This window comes from Harpia harpyja, chromosome 6, assembly GCF_026419915.1.
Source record: "Harpia harpyja isolate bHarHar1 chromosome 6, bHarHar1 primary haplotype, whole genome shotgun sequence".
Classification (NCBI taxonomy): domain Eukaryota; kingdom Metazoa; phylum Chordata; class Aves; order Accipitriformes; family Accipitridae; genus Harpia; species Harpia harpyja.
Genome location: NC_068945.1, coordinates 56,409,825 through 56,434,202, shown reverse-complemented (window position 1 = coordinate 56,434,202; position 24,378 = coordinate 56,409,825). Strand labels below are relative to the sequence as shown.

Sequence of the window (24,378 nt, the reverse complement as noted above, 5' to 3'; positions counted from 1 at the left end):
GCTTATGCATATGAATAGGATGATCAAACCACCTTACTTCATCAGTTGTCTAACTATGGAGATGACTAAAGGGTCTCTCTTGTGCCGCCTTTGCTTCCTTTGCTTACAGGTTTTCACTTCGACAGTTTCTTGTTCTGTGAAGTACCCATACCCTTATGCTTTAATCCACAAATATCAGCAAATAAAGATCAAGGAATTAAACATGTTTAAAAGTTAAGATTAAGAGCCCTAGGTGTGATGAGAAGCATCCTAAATGATAGCTAGTAGTAATTTCCTCTCATGTAGGCACAAAAGGACAGCAGTTTTAGTTTCATTTACAGTCAAGAGATTGTTTTGTATTGCATGTTAATTACAAAATGCAACACCAAATAAACTCTTACATATAGACAATTTAGTTTAATACAGAAATATCTGTTTCTACTCCATTCTTCTGGTCTGCCAATCTTGCATCACGCACTGAATGATTTGCTTATTTACATCCACAGTAAAATTTATTATAATAGTTTTTTAAGCATGTTATTATCAAATGCTGTTTACCAACAAGACAATTTTTCCTACTACATATACCTAAAAATCCTACAAAATGCATTTTAAATAAAGTTTCCCTTTTTGGGGTTGTCAGGTGCAAGAGTATTTCATGATCATCTGGGCACAGAAGGAGGGAGTTTAATAAGAACACTGTGAATCAAACTCCTTTGGTCAACAATGTCAAAAAATTACTGATCATAAAGCAAGTATAGCAAACAGTCTGATGACTGCAATTATCTTAAGACAATTTTAAAATAAGTGGCTATTTTACCTACTATCTAAAGAAGAAATTACTTGTCACAATAAATAATATGGCAAAAGTGTTCCCAAACTATGAACTGGTCAAAAGACCATGACCAACTGACATTGCCAGGAAAATATTTTAGTATTCTTTCCTGAATTGTAAATGAAGGCCGACATATATTGAGATTCAACTTTCAAGCCTGTCTAAAGTATAAAATCAACAAAGCTGTACTCCTCCAAGGAAAGAACAGAAATAATTCTTGCAATTCTGACATTTCTATTTGCCAAGAAATCAGGACACAGGACAGCTGTTTTGTTTAGGAATGTGCTAATCCAGTGTAATACACCAGGTATAATTTTCCCTTCTCCCCACTCAGATAATTCTGCCAGTTGGCACACATGGGCTTGACCATCAGGGGTCAGCCCATTCCTCATCCATTCTTACATGAGAAATACTGACTTAAAGAAATCTGCTTTTACCCACAAAGGACCTTAGGAAAGATTACTCCCAGGATATATGCTAGGGGAAAAAATAGTAACAGTCCTTTGTAGAACACCTTCTCAAAAAACATGATTACCCTGAACTGTAACTGAATGCTAAGAGGTAGCCTCGTCTATATAATTTCATTCACATGTTCTCAGATAACACTGACCAAGTCAAACTGAAAAGTACATATTTCACATTACAAGCCCCTACAGAGTTATTGTATCTGATACCTTTCAACTGCCCAGGTTCTCCGTTGTCACGCTGTAAGCGCTCCCACTGTGAGCTAAAAGACAAGATAATGCAAATATATAAAGATGAAGTATTTGTTAGTCTTTTAGAGAAAACTACCTGCTTGGTATATGTATATTTGAATTTCATGACACTGTCTAGGACACAGTTAGTAAGAGAATAATTAAAAATACCAAGTCTTACTACCTTGCACATAAGTTTCAATAATGTGCAGGCTACGCATATTTGAAAAAGCTGCAGAAAGCAATGCTATATTAAGGTATAAAAGTGAGTACAAGCTAATTGTAAAATAGTGATTTCTTTCCATCCAACTACCACCAGTAAGCAAATATCAATAGCGTTCTAAGTTGCAAGAACAATGCATAATTGGATAAAAAGTAAAAACTCTGATAGTTTTGGGGTCTTTTTTATCTGCTTAATGAATGTTTATACTAGTGAGAAGAATATTATAATTACTTCATAATGTAATTTTGAAGTCTACATAAAAAACAAAGCAATATTCATTCTGCACCGAAAAACTCTGAAGACATCAAGATGGAACATTTTGTCAGTGAGAAATGTCTACAAGTAGTTTGGTGTTTTCCTAAACAACAGCAAAAAATTTCACTTTAAAACTTCCCTTAAGGAATGACATTGTTAGAAATGTCATGATTTTAGATCATTTTGTATACCACAAGGGGATTAAAAAAAAAAAAAAGTCTGTTAAAGCACCAGTGCTTTTTTTGTTTCATTTTTTAAAGATCTTTATGAACAGCCATAAGCCCTAAAACTTATGAAAACAGTTTAATGAGAGCCGATGTAATACTCAAATTATAATGAATGATCAACCAAATTATCAATGAGCAAAGTTTTTATCCAATGTCTATTTTACAGGTAGAAAAGTTTTATTTTCATCTCAGTTCAGGTAGCACAACAGCTGATATCAAAGCTCTATTGCTGTAACTTACAACTTGAAGAAAGGCCCAGAGTAATTACAGTTCTGTGGCCAGAAAAACTGATATGGTCCTTTTAATTCATGCATTTACAGATACACAGAGGTAAATCCTAGAACTGTTATGCAGAAAGCTGAAATTTATAATAAAAAAAAAAAACAGTAAAGCTCAAATTTATAATCAAAGAAAACTGTAGAGAGGGAAATTCAGTTATTTGGAAACAATTCATAAACTATTTTATATCATAAATTCATATTACAGCCTAATTAGAGTAGGCAATTACACGATATAAAAAGTCAGGAAGAACCTGAGTAGACTGTGCACTGAAGATCAATACTAAGTATAAATACATATTTAAGGCAAATAGAATAATGCCTCATTGTACAGCGAAGTCTGGCTCATATGGGGTAAAATCAATTCTCTTTTTGAAGGAACAATCACTTTTCCATAACATTTAGCATCGACTTCCACTACACACCCAGGTTCAGTTACCAGAATACTCTATGGCCTCAATGACATTCAAAGGAAAGAAATCAGTATGTTTGTATCAAGACAAAGAAATCAAACACTACTGCATTATCTCTCTTTACATAGCATAACATCAGAATCACTCATCTTAAAAGTGGGGAAGACATTAAAACTGAGCCAATTATTACCATTAAAAATGAACATCACCACCTTTTTTCTAGCAGTCTGGCAACTTGAGAAATAAACAAGGAATCTAAAACCACACCAAGAGAAACTCAGCCCACTAGCAGGACACCAGCTTTTAATGCTGTCAAAAGTGGTAATTCCATGTAAGGAAAATTTTGCCCTTGGACAAGAAAAAAAGCGGTCAGAAAGCACAGTAAGGGTACAAACCTAGCTCTATTAAACAAAGCTAAGGAACACAGATGTTCAAGATCTGTAACGTCTCATAAGAATTTTGATGCTTGCATGCATCCTCAGAACAGTGAGGATCTGTCAAGTCAACGTTACAAGTGTGTTTTAAACTGTGCCTGTGTATATTCTGGTGACGGATTCCCATGCTTGGCAGTTTCATACATGACAAAAAATGGATCTATTTGCATGACCATCAGTGAAAAAGAGAACACAACCTGCTGTCACTGCTTTACTTAAATATTTTATATGCTACAAATACAGTTTTGTTTAAAAATTTCCTCCCGAGATACCCTATTTCTAACATTATATGGCAAGAAAGAAACACATGTTAAGGAAAAAAGATTCTATCTAGCAAAAAAGAAACACTAGCCATGAAACATAATTGAGAGAGTAAATATTTAGAGAGGAAGCTTGTTAAAAACAGCAACATCAACAAAACAAACAAGGCCTCACCCCCCAAGTTACCTGGATATTTCCCGAAGATAAACAGTCTGCATTGCCTTCTTCAAATGAGGTTCAATATTCTTCCAGAGTTTGCGGGTGTCACGTTCATTTGCTGCACCAAGCCAGAATCAACTCTGTTAAATATTTAACTCACACAACACTAAAACTCTTATCTCTGACACCTGAACAGTCACAGGCATGACACAGTAAATCTAACACCTTGCCTCTGAAATGCTATATTAGGACAATGCACCATCATCATCCATTTGCAAGCGCATGCTACCACACAAGGCTGTTTCTCTGTGGTTATTCTGAGATACTCTAGGACAGTTTGGCACAACCACTGCTCTCATTTTCTCCTCTTCGCCTTGACAGAGAAATTACTTATCTCACTACTTTGCAAAAGTCCTGGTGGTTGAGTTAGGAGAAAGATTTATAGAGGAAAGCAAGTTTTCATGGTATTTCCATTTCATTTCCATAAACACCACCAACAGATGTAATCTACTGCTTCTGCTGCAAATGCTGCCTATTGGGTGCAACTGGAATAAGCAAAGCTGTTGTGACCAGAGAAATGGTCAAAACACAGTGAGGATCAAAGCAAAGTCCTCCACAAAATCCACAGGGGAGGGGGGGCACCTGCACTCTCATACACCTGCTCAAATTAAAGACAGAAACTTACCGTCTCCTCTGACCACTGGTTCACAGTATTTAGAAAAATTGAGCACTGCCTACAGAAAGGAAAAAGTACAACATATTAAAAAGGTACTATATATTTGACCTAGCTACAAAATGTAACAAGCAGCATAATTCATTACTTTGCAAAACCAATTAATTATTTTTCAGTCAATAATTATGCCACTTGCTTCCAAACATTATACTGTAAAACATCACAACATTTCTGTAGATTAAAATACAAACAGAAGTAATCTATCACACATTACTTGGTTTTGATGTCTGTAAAACCTTTTTACTGTACTCAGGGGTTGCATATTTTTTTAAATAACATAGTAACTAAACATTATAAATGCAATAAAAATGTTTTCATGAACTTTTTTTACTCCTTTCATTTTCAGATAAAACTTTCCATTCCAGGAGCAGTTCAGCATGTTCAAAAGTAGGCCACACATACTTACACACACAAAAGCAGAAATTATTAAAAAAAAAAAAAAAGCCCTGCTAACACATTTCATATTCAAAAGAACTCCTTTTGCCTAAGGTAAGATTGAGAGACTTTTGGCAAGGTTGTAATCTAGATTTTTTTCTAAAATGCTTAAATCAATGTTACGCAATTCTGTAAAATAACAATCCTCACATTTCATTCTCCTTTTGTTCTACTGCACCTTATTAAATCTCTGTGCTAGTATACAGTACTCAATGCAATAACTTCCATATATAAATCTAATGTAATTCCAGAATGTATTATTAATAATCATGCATAATAACATACACATTTAGAGTCTGTGTTAGACACTATGGAGTTGTTCAGAAGCCTACAGACAGCTGTATGTGTCTGTCATTACCTTCTACAGAAGGGACTTGTCAAGCACAAAAAGAATCTAGGGTCCAATTATATAAGTCTTTTCATAATATTGGTATTTCACACACACACAAACAGTGCATCTAAAGCTAATGAAATTATTCTGATAAGCGGAGCCACTCAGTACATGGCTAGAAGAACCGCGACCCTAGTTTTGTGTCTCCACCAGATTTCAGCAATCTCATTTAAATATAAAACCTGTATAGTTAACAGATTAAGTTCAGCTGAAGTTTAGCTGTTTTCCTGATGGAAATGCAGGCAGGACATTCAGATCATCTCACCAGCACTGATTTGTTCACCGGCTGTAACCACTGATCACTTCAAACTCATCAAATTTCCGTGTACACAGTATAGTTATTTAAATAATAATCTGATGAGCTAATAATTGTTATTGTTATTCAGCTTTTCTTATGCAAAGGTCACTGTCAAGTCATTTTTATTTTTCTTCTGTTAGTTTGTTTGCTATTACATTCTTCAACTGATATATGGTTAAAACTCCTTTTTCCAAATATTTTCAATGTATTTTTGTTCCCTCAGGCATGACTACATTGCAGGAATTTTGACTTATCTATTTTATTCTTAATTCCAAAAGACAGACAATGAAAACATTTATGTCAGTCCTTGCTTCTCTAGGCCTTTGAGTCAAATTAATATGCTATGTTTCTGTAAAATTGTGCAACAGATCTGGCTTGTAGCAGCTTGGTTACCTTAAAATCCTCTGTAGGAAGCAAATCAAGTGAAAATTTTACACTCCTAAATAATATAGGAAAATGTTTCAATTTTAAGTTAAATTTCCCATAAAGTTGAAGTATGAAGAAAGTTGGGTGGCAAGTTACATTTAATAAACATGGGAAACAATGGAACTTGAGGTTGGACATGCTGAAACCGCGTAATTGAAGTTATTCCTTCAAATGTTGAAAGCAACTGTCTGACATTCCGCTGCATTGTCCAGGAAAATGAATACAACAAGGCTATTTAGGGATTACAGAGTCCATGTGAGCAAGAAGGTGCAATAAGAGCAAAGTCACATTACCACATGTAAAAACAACTTGAAGAGAAAAGCAGCACAGTGGGGCCTATCATTGCTTAGAAGAGTAAAATCATAACTATTACTTCCTCTGATTGAATTGCAAACAAACAAAAAATCATGAACCAAGTCTGTAATGAAGTTGGTCGGTCCCTCAAAAACTGCTGCAGTTGCAGCAATTGCTTCTACTATACTTACCAGTAGGCATAAAAGGTTTCATCACATTTATCTCCTTATATCAACAGGTGAAAACAGGTAGCCTAGTCTTCTCAGTCACTCTCTGATATCGAGGAACAGCTTGAGCTCAAAAACCCCAACAGAAGTTCTGGGCTGGGTGAACCACATGCAGATGGGCATCTCATTAGTGCAGCTTTTGTTGCCTCTGACTGGCAAATTACATAGCAATGGAAACCCTTTACAGCCACCAAAACAATTGCAACCTTTGTTATGGATTTTTAGGGAAACTGCATTTTGAGCTAACACATTCTTAAGAGGGTAGATATAGACTACATATAAGGAAGAAATTTTTTACGATGACGGTGGTGAAACACTGGAACAGGTTGCCCAGAGACGTGGTAGATGCCCCAGCCCTGGAAACATTCAGGTCAGGCTGGACAGGGCTCTGAGCAACCTCATCTAGTTGAAGATGTCCCTGCTTATTGCAGGGGAGTTGGACTAGATGACCTTTAAAGGTCCTTTCCAACCCAAACTATTCTATGATTCTATGATTTTTCTCTTTGTCCATATTCAACAATAAATCCAGACTTTCAGAGCTCATTTGGCAAACACCCCAAAACAAAACAACAACTCTAAAGGAGCTCATCTCACCAGATGCTGAAGTTCCTTCAGGTCCCTACAGACCATGTAGAAGACACCAAGCAGAATATTGATATATGCAGCATAGAAATCCGCAGAATATTCTGGGGGATGATTCTGAGACAAGATCTTCTGCAGGTGTCCTGTTTAAACAAAAATAAGTTTTGCTTATTTAAAGCTAACTTAAAACTGACCACATTTTACAAGTTAAGTGGAAAACCAAACTATAATCATCACTAAAAAAAAACCCCAAATCCACCAAAAACTACACTGATAAAAAGAATCAGCAAATATAATGGAACCAAAATGTTACTTTGAGATGTTTTGGCAAGTGGAAAAATAAAAGTCTCTTAGAAGTTGTGTGAATATACACTTTTACATTCCAGTAGCTATTCCATATTCCGTAAAAGGCATACTGACAAACATGGAAAAAGCATTGGGATGTTGTTTGACAAAGTATCCCTGAAAAGCAGATTAAAGAATTAGTTTACCTATGCTGTAATCAGGAAAATACAAGGTGAATGGCTCGAAGCATCCAATATTTGGACGGAACAATTCCCATACTATTTCACTGAGCAGGACAACTGTCACATTTCTGTCAGTCTACACAGAGAAGAAAAAAAAAAAGAGTGACAGACAGGCAGAGAAAGAGAAAAATAACACTGCATGTTACAGTATCAATGAGAAAAATTATTATTGTGACTTTTCTGTTCCACAAAAATCATCAAATTTCCAGTTTAATACGAATTACTAGCATAATAATAAAGCTTCAGCTGGCCTAATCAAGAAGCTCATACATTTGCAGATTTTCATAATTACATACAATTTCTCTGCATCCCTTGCCATTTCACTGACATGTAAGCTTTGGGCAGTGATAGAGCTCTGGTACAATACCAAGTAGATTCTATCTCTTACTCCCAAAATTAAGACAACATTTTACTTTGGTAATTAAACCCAAACTTTGAGAACAAACAGGAAGAGTTAAAAAGTGAAAGAAAGCTCAATGCTTTCTGAAACCAAGCTATCTATTACTTTATTTCAAAGGTAAGCTGGTCTTTAAAAAACAGACAAAAAACATCCCAAAACAAAAACATAGTATTAACCATGTACTCTACCAACCGTTTTACTAGTTACCAACAGTGGCCATACATAGTAACATACTCTTTTTAACCAAGTTATATTGACAATATACTTGCCTTGAGTTTGATGTTTTGGTCAACAGATAACAAAACACTTCATATTAAAAAAAAATTGCTTACTTCCTTTTTGCAAGGTTTCTGGAACCATACTAAAAATTCTGCACAACAAAAGATGCTTTTAAATGTGGTTCTTCAAGAAAGACATTTCAAAACTATGGAGGCACCTCAAGAAAACAAAAGGAAGTAACCTGATTGAATTGACAATGCTTAATATGAGCAGTGAATGACCTGAAAGAAAAGTTTAAATGCTATTCCCCTTCCCTGAAATTCAGGGAGAATCTTCTTCTACTTACTCTTCCCACTTCTTGCCAGTGGCACCCACCCATATTCTTTACTGTTTCTTCTTTCTCTATTTTTATGGAAGTTTTTCTTTCTTTTAATGAGAGAGCATCTTTCTGTAGATTTCTTTCAATTGTCATCCTCTCCCAGATTTCCTAGTATTTTACTTGAGAAAACTACTAAGGTATTTTCAGTTCAGTTCCTGACAGACCTTTCAATATGAAAAACTTAAGTACTTCCCACCATAATCCTCACAGAAATCAAGCATCCTATGACCCATTCTTTGCCAATGATACCCCAACTCCCATGAAATCTTTCACCACTGATGAAGTTTCTTGTCTCCTTTCACTCCAGGAAAGGAAGTAATGCAGTAGATTTGCTCCTAAAACATTCCTCTGCAACATCAGCTGCACAACAATTTTACAAAGCCTCAGTCCAGAATCCAGAATTTAAGCAACTGGAATCTCAGCATTCAGGAAAGCTGACAAACTTATTTTGAGGCTACCTTGGAATTTGAGGGTGTTTCTCTAGCATATGTAAGTCTTAGCCTATTTTTTTGGTCCCTGAACAGCAATCATAGCCCTAAGTTTTCCTCCTTTCTGTCAGACAGGTTGTTTCTGCTTCAGGGGCAGGAAAATCCAGAACATGGGCAGAACAAACAAAAAGGCAGAAAATGCACCAGCTGCCAGGATTAAGAACACAGCTGTGAATCAGTCTTCATTCAGTAAATACAGAAATCAACATCACCAGAAGATTAAGAGTACCACACAAAAGTCTTGAGATAACAAGTATAATTTCAGCTATTTAGATGTTCAGACATTTCAAAGTACCACCATCTTCTGGTTTTGTCTTCAGTTTCTTTTCAGAGAATGCACCATTTTTCCTTATGCCAAGGCATAAGCTTTGATACTTCAGAAGTGAGAGAGGGAAAGATACAGTGGTTTACTCCAGTCAGAAACATACTGTGGCACAATTCCAGCAGAAGTGTAAAAACTCTCTGCCATTACAAAGCACATTCAGAGCTGCTGAGCTGTGCAGCTCCAGCCACAATTAAGTAGCTGGTGATCTACTGACCATCCTCAAGACAGCCACCATGCAATGTTGTGAAGCCTCACATGGGAGAAACTTGAGGAAGACCAATGTTTCCTGAGTTGCAAATTCACGCTTCCGATGCTGAATTCACTCAATCTGGTTGAGCTCTCTGAATCAGCAGCTGACTCAGAAGCAGACTTTGGATTCCCACACAAACATCTGACAAATTCTAAAAGGGGGTTTATTTATTTATTTGTATCAAACCAATAGCAGCTATGTTGAAGCTTCCCCTTATAGATTATAGTCTGCCTTTTTTTTCTGCAATTATTACAAAACTTTAAACAAAGAGTAGAAAAATTTTACATTCTTCATAAAAACAAAAATGTTCTAGAAAAGACAGCTATGTATCTGATACCATCCTCAAAAGAATCTACAACAGATTAGATACTGTAAAACAAGATACTATTAAACAGAATTTAAAAAAAAAAAAAAAAAAAAAGGGTGTAGGAAAAACCTGCCAATGTTTAAATTCTGGTTTGGTTTCTAGTTTTGACCACTGCCAGTTGATTGGAGGAGGGAGGTGGAGATTAATTCTGCAACTTTTCTCATCTAAAGAATCACTTATGTTGATCTGTGAGCCTAGATGGACAGACAGATACCATGTTCAGTCACTTTCACTATGCAGAAAACATACGTTAATTTTTTTTCCAGACACTTACCAACTCTTGAAGCCTAAGAAATGCTGGCAGGATGTTTGCTTCCATTTCCCTCAGCTGCTCTGCTCTATCCAGTACCTTTTTATAAAACAATGAGCTTATTATATAGACAACGTCACCTTCCATTCTCACATGGACTTAAAATTAATTCTTAGCTGCTGGAAACTCATTTCACCAATGGCTCTTAGACAGCAGAAACCATTTAAGTATCAAGACCCCTTAAACAAGCAACATTGGAGAGATTATTGCTTGAGGTGTGCTTCCAGGAAGCCCGAGCAGCTATGCCATCTAAAAGAAGATACAATCCCCATACAAGCAACATTCTCACGCCTTATGGCAGTAAGAATTAAAACATAAGTATACCAGTCAAAAGCAACACTGACAAAGCCATGACATCATTAACAACCATTGAAACCTCAATTTTTGTCCAGAATTCTTCTTATATTATAAAATTATGTGTAATACTGCAGCACTATATCATCATGCTTACTGTAGGAGAGAGATCTTTTCTCACTATGAAATTATTTTTCAGAAATAAGAGCTGATATTTTCAAAAACTCAGCTACCATCCAGAATTCACAGAACCGAACTTTGAGAGAAATTTTTCTTGCCATCGTTTGCACCCTAGAAATTTACAGGATTTACTGTATTGTATGTAAACCTGACATGGCACTAACAAATATGTAGCATATATATACAGCTTAAACAGGAAACACTTTATCTAAACAACTAACATATTTTGGAACCTAGAGAAAAAAAATAGGAGCATGAAAACACGCATGGCTATCCTTTGGCAAAAGAATTCATATTCCCAGTACACTTACAATCTTGACAGGAATGAAAAAAGGTAATAGAAACACATTTATTTTGTGTTTTATTTACTACTCACAATATAAATCCAAATTCTGAAGTTCATTACTTTGTTTGAATTACTGCTCGTGAAAGAGAAACTATAGGTCCCTGGAAAATTGTATTTTTCTATCCCTTTACATTCCCTCCCCACACCAAAACATTTAAGACATGTATCTTTACTGTTGCCCGCAGTAAGCAAAAGAATTTTATGTGGACAACCAAGAAACATTTTATGAAAACAGTATTTCAAAATCACACCATCCAGAAAAAAAACCCTGAAAGAATAGTATCTCTGCAATAATAGCTCACACTTCTTGGGAATTTATTTAAAACTACTATACAACTTATGATTTTATATTGACATCTGCATTTGGTTCATATAATAAACTACTTCAGGGATGAAGACTGCTTTACATTACTGACCAATAGAGGCTACATATTTTTACTAATAAAATTCTGATTATTGGACCCAGTGACATGCATCTACCGAACACAAAGCTTTAAGGTCTTGACCTAAGTAGATCTTAATTTTTAGTTGAGTCAAGTGGTTCACAGAAACAGCCTACCCACAGGCCTATAAATCCACACCTTATTCTTTAGTTTTAATATAGATTTGTCACTCTTCAGCTTTTTTAAAAAACTATACATTTTAGAACTGTCTGCCGACTTACATTAAAAACAGGAGCTTGTTACTTCTGTAAAGTGCTAAATATTGTAAATGTATGAATGACTACAAGTTATATCAGTTTCAATTTTTCAGGTAGTTAGAATGAAAAAATTCATTTTTCACAAGTAATCACAAGCATTCAGCACCCATGCTTGGCTTAAGAGAAACATTTAGAATTCATTGCTTGAAAGTAAACATTTATCTTAATTTGCTCTGACTTAATTGGGCTGAAATATTACATTATTTACTACCGAAATGAAATAGAATAAATTAGCATTGACAGTTTATGTTACCAGCATGCTGGTCTTCCATCAGTCTCAATTTAAACCACTCCACAATAAATTCACATGACACAGGTTAATATACATGAATTGACTTCCCCCATTCCTGTCTGTTCCCATGCAGAACAGAACTGAAATACTGATTTAATACTTAATTCTTCTGATTCAGCAACTATTTACGTGATATAATTGAACCTTTTTAAGTATTTAATGGTTTGCTTTCTATAACCATTGTTCAAGAACTTTCTAATTTTCTGAGTGATACTAATTTTCATACAACACATGAAGCATTCTTTACTGATGTAGAACAGTTTTTTAATTCAAATATTAATCTGAAAGTAAAATTTTAGTATAAAAAGTATTTTCTGAAATTCCCTAAAGGTTATTTTAGTGCTAAATTTTGTTCTTATGGAATTGTTGAAGGATGCCAATACCACTTTTGTGATGGTAGATTAAAATGCATTATCTACGTATAATTTCTCATCTATTGTAAGTACTGATACTTAAAAATTGAATGAAGAAAAAATGTATGTCAAATTTATTAACCTCATGAGCTGTAGGACACTATGAGTTAGTACTGTTTCCACTAAACATAATATGAAGTTATTTAACTCGGTGGTTAAGTATTTTTAAACAGAAATAAAATTTATTTAACTATAACCTATGAAACAGAACGAAGAATGTTCAGTGTAATTATGAATTTCTTGTTTGACTGCAAAAAAACCAATGCAGTATGCCTGTTGATTGCTGTGAGAAACACGCAGAGCGACTACCCAGGGTCATTAAGCTTTCAATCTTGAACCACTTTCATGTTTTCTTAAATAATCAATTTGACCTCTTTTAAAAACCCTTAATTCCTACTGCTGGGCTGAAATTTCAGCCCATGTCCTTTGCAGGTCCACAATGCCTATATGGAGTTACACATCATTAATACTATGGCGTTCATATTTTTAAAATAATAGATTTTGTTCAACCAAGAGAGAGCTAGAAAAAAAAAGTAGTTTTGAGGAGTCTATATCCTTTCTTCAGACCTCCTGTATGCCTGAAATTTGTTTCTATGTTCATCTTAGCACGATAAACGCTGTTACAGATGTCTGCAAATTTTGACTCCTTTATGTAGTTAAGATTATCACAGAAAAACAAAACAAAACAAAAAAAACCCACAGCAAAACCTAGCATTCTAGTACTACATTGATTCAATCATTCCTGCGATCTAAATTCTGATTATTTTTCCTGCGGTCTGCCTGTTTATTCCACTTGAGCATATCATCAAATTTTTCATTGCAGTCTTTTTTTCCATCTGAATTTTAAAACTACAGTTCTCGTCTCCGAGGGCCACAAGTGTAGTTAAAGATGCAAGATCACAACAGCACTTTTACAGAGGAAATAATGCATTTTAGTTCCTTAATACAACTTCTAACTTGAAACTATTCTAGCCAACCAATTCTTGTCATTTGCGTGCTCCATAAATCACTTCTGCCCTGCTTCCCACCTTTGCTTTCTCATTTGTGAAGCTATCTTCACAAGGAAACAGATAAGCATGACTTACAAATTATAAAACACATACAGGCTCTCTATATTTAAAGATTTTTGTAATATTATTACATACCTAATTTAACTATGCAGTATAATTTATGTTCATTATTAGCTATGCTATACAGTTTTTGTGTATAAAAAGTTCTAATACCATGAAAAATACAGAACCTCATCTAAAGTCAGTAAACCAACAGAAATAATCTAAACAGTATCAACAGACTCTGAATTAGGTCCACAGGGAAATTTTGTGAAAACCAATCTATAATGCACACATTTTACATACAAATTATTGATAACAATCACCAACACCCTCTCAACCAAAATGAAACTGGAACACTAAAACTAAATTACTTACAATGTATAGTGTTTGATCTTGAAGCTCTCGACTCACAACAGCTTGTTTAAACAGACGTACAAAGTCATTGAAAGTATCACAAGGCACATGAGAAGTCTGTTCTGTCTCAGAACAACAGCTTTGCAACTGGATGAGAATTTCTTCTAAAAGAAGTCGTGAAGTAAAGTATTCCACACAGTTCACAAACACATGAGGAAGCTGAAGAGGATAAAAAAACAAAGATACAACTCTGTTTGGCTTTTTCAGTTTAAATACTCCAAAATCAGTTTTCCCTTCCAGATGAGACAATGAACGAAACCACACCCTGCCAACAGAATATAGAGCATAAACCAAAAAACCTTGCCAAAAAAGAATGATTACTTATGTACCTAGTCAAAATATTATATACCACAAAGTGAAGAGAGATCTGATGAAACCTCATAAGAAACATACAGTGTACCTTCTATGTTTAAAATGTGTGAGCAATACACAAAATGAAAACTAAATAGCATTTAAATCAAAGAAAAGCTAGACAATTATAACACATTACAGTATCATAAAGTAGTCCATTACAAATTACAGTGTCTGGATAACATGAACTTCTCAAACTTACATTACAAAGAAAGTAATCTAGAAGCACACTCCCCAAAATAGTCTGAATGTTTTTGGCATTCACTGCATACAAATGATAAAGTGTAAGCTTCTATATCAGGCACGTGCAACCAGCCTGCTTGTGCAGAACATTTTTAGAAAACCGGATCTTTTCAGAGCAAAGACCATGTGAAAAAAGCAGAGTATGAGATACATTTTATGACAATCTATAAAATGTAGTTTTAAGTACCAATTTAGTAATATTGAAAAGTTATGGTCATTTGTCTATAAATAGAAGACTATAGACTACAAAATAGTACCAGTATTCAAACCTACATAAGGCAAAAAAGGTAATTTTCTAGCAAGTCTATTTTTAAGAAATAGATTATTTGCATAGCTCCATACTCTCTGGTAAGGCATATGCTCTTTTTTACACCGAACATTAAAACCTCTGGAAAACATTAGTCATTGGGATACATATGCATTACTTGCAAAATTAAACTTCGGATACAGGAATATATGTGTGTGTGTGTGTGCATGTATATAACAAAAAAAAAAAATTACAGAGTACTTCATTCCAGTCTTTCTACTTAAAATACAATATATGGCATATGATTCAGCAGATGTGGGAAAGCGTGGGTATATGCTAGCAATCCACTCAAACTGTGTAATAAAAAGCTTTCTTATGATTTTGAACACTACTAAAAGAAAGGGGCTACATCTCCAAAAGTACCTATTCAAAGTGCTGCACCTCCATAGCAGAAGGAAAGCTGGGTGCCTCAGATGTGATTCACAACACATTATGTAGGAGACACTTATACTTGGCAACAGGAAGTTCTGTAGAAAGAGTTGCTGCTTAAATCTTATTCCTTTTCAGGGTCTGGCCACATCTTTGTATATGTCACAAGTGGGTGGCACACTGTTAGGAGCATTGCACAAAAGGCTACTGCATGAAAGAGGATCATGACCACTGTCTTCCACCTTTCTCCCTCTGCAGAATTTTTAATGAACAGGACAAGATCACTGTGTTCTGCATAAAAACCATTCCATATGTGATAAGTGCACTCTGGACAAGCCTAAAGTATCAGGGCTACGAGAACACACAAGTGGAAATTTATGGTTTAGGCATGAAGCAGGCACCTGTCACTGGTGTGAAGTACATGATTGACAAAAAAACAGGCACCAACAAGTTTAGATGGAAATTCCTGTGATGACACCCTTCAACTTAGGAGGACTTTAAAACCTGTTTGGGGAAAAATTAGAACAAGGAATAAAACTAGCATGAATATACACATCTCCTAACAGAAAAAGAAGGGTCACAAAAGTGGCAAGGACCTAGTACTTAAAAGTCTTCTGCCAGCACTGACCAGAGAGGGACTGAAATGAACTTAAGGCCCTACCTCTCTACATCATTCCTCAAGATAACTTTTTTTGTAAGAAACATGCATTCAGCCACAATGACCCACTACTTCTATGTAGTTCAGATTCTCACATGATGCTTAAAGAGTAGGTTTCTCTGCCTGCAGTCATTGCAATTGAAATAAGTCCATTCCTGACAAAGTTCCTACTTCAGTTTAGTAACATATAGCAACTCCAGTATTCAAGGATATAAGTCATCTCCCAGTGGACAGCATTAAAGTGGGTTTTTTTCCTTAACAATTGAGGGGAAGACGAGTTTGTAGTCCCAGCTTCCTAAGAATGTAAGGCTCCAAATTCAAAACTGTACAATGAATTCTCAGTAGTTTCCACTTCACTTATTCCAACAACATCTGTCTTATCAGTCCTCCTTGACCTACTTCTTATTTACTCCTACGCTGTTTTCTAAGAGCAGGAATCCAAAGGAAGTTTATGTTAGATGGCAAAGCTGAAATATAAGATACAGTCCTAACATTTGTGAAAGTGACGCTCATACAGGAGGAAACAGCAACAGTACTGGCATGGGAGAATAAGATCCATCCCACGAGCAAAAGACCTGGCAATGCCAAGCTTAGTAAACACAAACACACCTGAAGAATTAATTTTATTACATTAGAAACTGTGAACGGCATCCTGTTTCTTGGGGTTTTTAACTTATGATGCATATCAAGCTGTGTTTGGAGGATGTAGAATAAATTAAAGTGCACAAAATCTGTATTTTGAAACAGGTTCTGAAAATATAATACTAAAAAGGGCTATCAGTACACTTTTTCCCATTTAGAGCTAATTCATTAAGCAAAAGAATAATCATTTAGTGTTCAGAAATTAAATCAATTGTTCCTATGCAACATTGCTTCAACATTTTAGAACTCCTGCATTGTTTCTTTTTCAAAGCAAAAGACAGATTTTCCTGCTTCTACAAGAGGGCTGATTGGAACTAACCAAATTTGCTGCAATGAATTCATCTCGAGACTGCAAAAACAACTATTGGTATCAGAAAGAATGGCAGTTGCCTGGTATTCAGCTAGTGATTTTCACCATTTCAGACTCACTTTTTTTTTCCCCCCCCAGCAAACATGTAGCTTTTATGTTTGCTTTGAATGCTTTTAACAATTTTGCTAAGTTTAAGCTCTTAGGCTGACATTTAAATAGATCACACACATCCAACTGAATATAATTAAAATGAGTTTGTTAATACAAAACAAATAAAACAAAATTCTATGACTGCAAACTCTTCTCATTCTTCATATACAAGTAAAATTAATTTAAAGGAGAATAACAAGAAGATTCAGAAAAGGTATAGTGTAAATGAACTGGAGTCATCATAAGAGCACTTACTTGTCACTGGAGCTATTTCAGGTTAAGTCCCTTTTAGAGAGCTGAACAAAATTTGGCTCCCTTTTTTCTTTTAAACTTTCTTAGAAAAGTTATTATGTTTTATATTATATCTCACTATGTATGACTTCATTTTATCCTAAGTGCACTAGTGAGAAGAGTGGTGCATTCATCACACTGTAACTGCAGAAAAAGAGTCTAAAAGGCAGAAATTGCTGAGGAAACACACCATTTTGACAAAGTAGAAGCTAGTTTGAGGACCATCTGTTACAGATAAAGTCTAAATTCAATATCCGTTGTGAACATTCTTACCTCTAAGGTGTTTAGAAGAGTTTGCATCACATAGGTCTTTCCACTAGATGTATGTCCATAGATAAAGATGGATGGAAAAGTAAACTGCTGACGCTGGGTGGAGGGAAGGAAAAAAAAAGTAGTTGCTGTTTCAATTCTTCTTTTTCATTCAACAGATAAATTATTTACCAATGAAGTTTCCCTCCAAAAGAAAAGTTATCTTTTAAATTGAGGCATTAAATATAAAATACACCAATTATTATGGAATCAATGTCGTCAAGTTTTATGTTTCATCTTCAGTGAAATGCTGGGAGGATAAGTCCCAGGAATCAAGTATCACATAAAGTTACCAGTGAAACTGCTATAACATGAGAATACATTTTTCATGGGAAAAACAAAACAAACAAACAAACCAAGCCAAAACAAACAAAAAACCACACACCAAGAGAAAAAAACTGTGGGCTCTTAATTCAAATTAGTTAACTAACTGAAACAAAATCTTGGCAAGCACAAATTGCAAGCTTTACATTGTCCTAACTTCTACAAACACTACAAACTGTTCTTCCTTCCATTAGCGCCAAACAGAAAAGAATTACATGGTTTGTTGGAGGAGATGGTAAAGGAGCTCGCTCTTCTCTCACAAAGCAGTATTTGACACAATACCTCTACTTATTTAATGGTACTGATACTGTATATTTCATGGATTACTTTTTTTAAGATGTAGTGAGAATAATTAACTTGTTCTTTTTATTTCATTCTGAACAGGTATTTATTTTTGTTCTTCTCATTTCTAAGAATCTTGTACACTGACTTAAAAAATGAATACAAAAATAAATTTGACAAACACTTTTTATGAAAAACAATTATATTCAATTAATCCAAGATGAAGGCACTCTTGTGCAAGATATGCAGATACTCCAACCTGCATATTTAATAAGATTTTAAGTATCTATTTTTTTTTTAAGATGACTTGTTGTCACTATGCTTGTAATAAATACATAAAACTTAAATGCTGTAATTTGATGTAATTATCTATAATTAAAGGCAGAATCAGAAACAGATACTAATTTCCATTTTGTTAATTGAATGTAAATGGATTTATCAACTGCTTTTAAGTTTGCAGATAAAAACCTCCATTACTTTTTACCACAGCTTTGCCAAGCAGTAACAGAATCAATTAACAAGCCAGTGATTTCCAAATCTCATGGCCAGCAACAGAACTAAGAATCAGACCAATTTCACGTACTTGGAATTCAGGCATGCAGGTGTCAGATTAACAGGTAAAAACCAAACAGAATTTCTACACTGCCACTGAAAAAAAAATACCCCAGAACTTTAGACCAGGGAAGACGACAGACTTACTTCCTGATACTAACTGGCAAAGATGGAAGAGAGTCATGGAGTAACCAGGCTTCAGAGACAGCAAGGCACAAATAGCTGTAAGCTTGTTTGGGTCCTTCCAGCTGCAAAACAGCTTTCAACCTTCAAACTTGCTAGAATCTATCAGCCAAACGCTAATGTTAAAGACAGGTAACAAAAAAACCCCACCAATAACAACAAAAAAAACCTACCACCAAACAACAAAGATACAACCAAAGTATGTTCATAATGACGTCACAAAAATGCCCTTAAATTTCTACTCTCCCCTCTGAGACAGCAGAACGTCTTTGTTCTATTCAAACGTAAAATATAAAAAGCACTACCTCTCCAAATATTGACAGCAACACGGACACTTGGGATTCTCGACAAGGCACCAAACTTTCCAAATGAAGCAGCGTAGCTGCTGGGTAAGCTGGATGTTCAAGGTTAGGCATTTTGATGTTCCTGTAGTTAGTCACCTAAACATGCACATCCCATTTGAGGCGCAAAAACAAGAAATAAAGTGATCTGGAAAATAAAATGTTTTAATTATCATTTGTTGTCACATACATAAAGGAGAAAAACGAACAGGAGTTGACAAAAAAAGCTAAACAGACATTCTAGCTCAGCATAACGGTATAATTATGATAGACCTAAGAGACTTCATCAAAATCAAACTTTACTATGTAAGGCATTGTACAGACATTGTCACACCAGACAGAATCCAAAAAAATCAAATAAAAAGGGCAAGGCATACAGGGTATGAGCAAATCAACATAACAAAAAATTGTCATAGTTTAGTTAACTGGAGAAATATATACTTAGTTCTGGTTTTATATACATTTAAAAGTAGCAAGGGAATACAATGAGGAAAGTAGATTAGTCACAGATGATCACCTACCTGGACAACCAATAAACCTGGATTTACAAGTAACAAAGAAGAGGTAGGGCATAGGGAAAGATGAGGATGACAAAATAATAGCTCTTCAGATGTCAACAGGAACACTTACCCCACCTTAAAAGGAGCAGAGGCACGTGAAGAAAACCCAGCTGATGGTAAAGACTCCTTAAAAATAGTAGGAGCCCAAACCAGTTAGATAAAGCTGTAATATTAGTTACAGTCTACCTTTTAGACAAGGACCAGTCAAAGAAGACTGAGGGTCTTGATTGTCCAAACACTGGAAAGGCTGGATTTTAGTGAAAGCATATGGAAAAACACCTCAGTCAATGATACCACTTTGTCTGCAGCTTCTAAAACTGCTGGAAAGATGGTACATTTGTCTGTAGTGATAAGGACAACATGCAGAGAGCGAACTTAAGTACCCTCAAGAGCTGGATTCTGACTTTGTGAAATGTAACATAACTTGACACCCAAAAAGAAAGTTTGGAAATTTAGGTAGTGCAATAAAAGAGATCTCATCAGCAAATAGATATGTCTGTAATTTATCAAGACAAAGATAATAAACAAAGTACTCCAAACACATTTAAATATAAGTATTTACAGCCAAATATGTTACGCTGGGCATAAGTACAATGCCACATGAGAAAAGATTAGTTTAGCAGAAGGAAATCAGAAATAGCATGGGAAATGGAAAACAAACTGTTCTGAAGAAAAAAAGTCGTATTGGGTTGCACTGACAGGGGAGCTGTTGGGCTACAAGGAGGTTCATAAATACAAGTGCATTTATGGAAATACTTAATAGAGTTCGTTTTGGTACCAATCTCTATTAAGTATTTCCATAAATACATTTGAGGAAAGATTTTTTCCTATTATTTTTACACTTCGCCTTCAGTGTTTTCTGAAGTAAAATTGGGACTGTAGAATCATCAACAGAAAAACAAGTGGAATTAATGAGGAAAAACGGATAACCCTGACAACGGAAGTAATGCCAGTATAGTGAAATCCAGCACTTCAAATTACACATACTTGTAAGTAATCATATCACACCTAACCAGGACTACAGTTAGATACCAAGAAATTCTAAGTCTGAAGCAACCTGAAAAATAAACAAGTCAATCACATAATAAGTATCAGAAATCAAAGTAATGCAGCTATCAAAAAACCAAATTGTATGTATCAGGCAAATTATTTCCCATATAGACAACCATACAAATAGCCTTGGCCCATTATAACAGTCTGCCCACCTGTCCACTGTATCTATTCAGATATCTATTCAAAATGGCATGGAGATACAAAAAAATTGAATAGCTTGATTAAGGCTGCTCTTGAAAAATGAGCTAGGAGTAACTATGAAGGATGAAAAGAAAAAAATTTAGACAGTAGCCTCCAAAACAGAGGACAAACAAGGAGGGAAAGAGTTTTAAAAAAGGCTGGAAAGTTTGTGTGGCTTTAAGGAAAAAAAGACAGCTCTATTGCTCCATTGACTACATGGGAACAGGACTTGACTCAGTGTCCTAAATATATCTGAAGCTGTAAGGTACTTCAGCTTCTCCACCCTGATGCCCAGCTGCACTCCACAAAAGCATGAATTGCCTGTTGATCACATCGTATCTGCCAGCCCTATCTGCTTCTCAAACACCCTAGCACATGTCAGCTTACACTACACACATTTAAGTCACTGGATGAAAACCTACATCTCTACTGACTATATGTAGGTGTCTTAACCTTCAACAGGATCCCATCCTAAAGTTCACAAGAGAAAGGATGTTTAAAGCAACATGTTCACAAAACAATTCATTTAGATTAAATGGCAATGCTGACACAAGGACCAGCGTCAGCCAAAGGCTGAATTTAGGATGTTCCTGACTGGAGAAGGTTGTACGGACGTTGTACGTGTTGCTCCAGCCAGATCAGGAAGGACAAAAAGCACCTACTTTCTAGCTGAGTCCAGGTAAGGATACCAAAAGCACAAGAAGTTAGATTCCATGGCTGGATTGGATGATTTAGGAGCACTTCCCTCGGTTCATTGGTCCTAAAATACCTACACTTGGCATGTCTTTCTACACTTTAGCATGGAAGTTGACAGAACTCAAGAGACTCGCACGGTTCTGCTTTCCCTCAGGCCCTACAAGCACCCTCGCCCCACCAGGACGCCGCCGGCACAGGCGTGCCCTGGCTGAGGGGGAGGGAGTGACGGCCCCCGGCCCCCACAGCGCGGCCCCGCTCCACGAAGCCCGGGCTCAGGGCTCCTTCCGCCACGCGCCCGTGAGGCTGAGGGCGGGGCGCGGCCCAGGGGGCAGCTCTGACGCCGGTCTCCCAACCGGCACGCAGAGGAGCAGGTCTGCCCCTTCACCTCACTCCCCTCCTCTCCCCCCGCCCAAGCGCCAGAAACCGGCCGGCCGCCCCCCTGGCCGGGCCGAAGGAGCCCCGCCGCTCCGCTCCCCTCCACCTAGCGACTCACCCCGGCTTCCCGCACCCACGCCGCCCGGGCGCCACCTCCCGCGGCCGCCTTCTGCACATGCGCACACCACCAGCCAGCCCCCGCCTTCCCCGGACACGGCGCAGGTGCGGAGCCCGCACGCATGCGCCGTAGCGGCGTGAAGCTGCATGTCCGTGGCAGCTGGCTGTCCCTGGCCTGAGTCTGGCGGCGCGGGAAAGGGCGGGCGAGGTGGTGCGGTTGTGAGGGCAGGTCGCTGCCCGTTCCGCGGCGGGGTGAGGCAGTGCCTCATCCCGCAGGGAGAGCCGCGTATAACGCACGTCCCTGGACGTAGGTGTCTTTGTAGCCCTGTGTTTGAAGCCGCTTGGCAACAGTTCCCGCAGGGAGAGGAGGATGTTGAGGTTAACATAGGGAACGCTGTGTCACTGGGGCGGAGAGCGGTGCTGCTGGTCTCAAGGGGTCAGGCCTAGGCCTGGGGCGTGTAGAGTCCGAAGGAAGTCGTGGGTGCGTATGTGGTTGTTGTGGTATTTGTTAGTGTAACTGTAGCCATCTCCCTTACAGGCGCGCAGACGAGCCCATGGCGTCTGGCGTCTCTGGTAGGATGCGTAGGGATGAGGGTCAGCTTCAAGGCACATCCTCTGAGGGGACAAGGGCATTAGTCACAGGGAGGGGTCGGGAGGTGTTGCATCCATCCTCTCTTCACAACTGGAAAACATGTTAAAAGAAAATTGACATGAAATTGTATGTGTAACTCATTTATGTTAATAGAGAACACGGCTTAAAGGAATGGCTGTGGAGTCCCTGCTCCAGTCAAGCTTTGCAGACAGTGCTCTCTAAAAGCACACAGTAATACATTCAGATCACAGTTCAAGATGTATTATGCATAAACATTGCACGTTGTATTAACAGGATAAATACGACAACTGCATGCAGCATTATGAAAGCTAAAGCGATATTCTCCCTCCGCAGTCTGAGCTGGGTGAAATGTTAAGTAAGTGAATAAATCCTGTGTGAATCAAGCATGATTAATTTTTAACAGACAGGTTTTTTGTATATATATGTGTGCATGCACAATCATCATATCTTGGCCTGAACAGAATTTCAGATCTACAGATACATTGTAAATTAATGGACCAAACCCATACCGAATGGAATTAGGAAAAGAGAAGCAGAAAAAGATGCAACTGGTTCTGATTTATGGTTATATATACACCAATTTGCATACACTCATGTTTTTAAAATGGTCTGTTATTTATTACAGTATTGCCAAAGCATAATAATAATATTATGTATAATAGATATAGAATTATTATTTTTAATGTTACTGGGTTTGCATATGTGTGGGCAAAAACTGTAGTATTACTAATTCAGTCCACTTCTTTGCTTGTTAAAAAAAATCTTAATTTGGAGTAATAGATAAGTTTTAAAGCGTTGTATCAAGGCACATGCTTCCCAACAGAGTGAAATACTTTTTTCTAGCTCTTGAAACCATGAAATCTGTTGGGGCAGATTCCTCTGCATACAGATAGGCCATGTTTCAGAAAAAACCAAATGCAATAACTGCAAGGAGTCTCAGAAAGTCCACATTTGTATAGTCTGTGGGAGCTGAAATAAAATACTTCAGAAGCAGTTCTTAGTGATGTTCAGAATTTGCATCTGAACAAATCTTAAATTTGGCTTTGAATTGATCAAGAATCCTAAAATGAGGGATCAGTCTTTAAACAAGTAGTTTTACTTCAGTGCTTGCTGACAGTGTGGCTATATCTCCTGATTCTCTAGGAGCATTGATGGTTCAGGCTGCAGTCACTCCTGGGGTCATTTCAGCACAACATAAATCCATATTGCCTCAGAGAGGAGAGTCTCACTCTCGCTAGCCCACCTCCACTTCCACTCATTTCCTGGGCCTAGGATTTAGGTGGTTATGCAGAGAGCTAGCTCAGGGAAACAGTCCTGCTGAAATTAAACCAAACCAAAAGAATGGTTACTTCAGTTGTTGCAGCCTCACTT

At 36.8% G+C, this 24,378-nt stretch overlaps 1 protein-coding gene across 6 annotated transcripts in view; it reads right to left on the bottom strand.

Annotated features, from left to right (window-relative positions):
- Positions 1-22,463, bottom strand: part of ORC5 (origin recognition complex subunit 5) — a 76,021-nt gene extending 53,558 nt beyond the window's left edge. The window contains exons 1-11 of one of the 6 annotated variants that reach the window (XM_052790218.1): positions 20,160-20,905; positions 19,378-19,561; positions 19,037-19,174; positions 17,696-17,788; positions 14,063-14,260; positions 10,375-10,449; positions 7,637-7,748; positions 7,158-7,288; positions 4,445-4,493; positions 3,787-3,877; positions 1,489-1,541 (exon numbers count right to left, since the gene is read on the bottom strand). In XM_052790218.1, the coding sequence (XP_052646178.1) occupies positions 1,489-1,541; positions 3,787-3,877; positions 4,445-4,493; positions 7,158-7,288; positions 7,637-7,748; positions 10,375-10,449; positions 14,063-14,260; positions 17,696-17,722 (736 nt within the window). In that variant the 5' untranslated portion in view covers positions 17,723-17,788; positions 19,037-19,174; positions 19,378-19,561; positions 20,160-20,905. Of the gene's footprint in view, positions 1-1,488; positions 1,542-3,786; positions 3,878-4,444; positions 4,494-7,157; positions 7,289-7,636; positions 7,749-10,374; positions 10,450-14,062; positions 14,261-17,695; positions 17,789-19,036; positions 19,175-19,377; positions 19,562-20,159; positions 20,906-20,960; positions 22,041-22,395 lie in introns of those variants that run through there. The other 5 variants (XM_052790219.1, XM_052790216.1, XM_052790217.1 and 2 more) reach the window with 5 other exon arrangements.
- Positions 22,464-24,378: the final 1,915 nt, after the last annotated feature.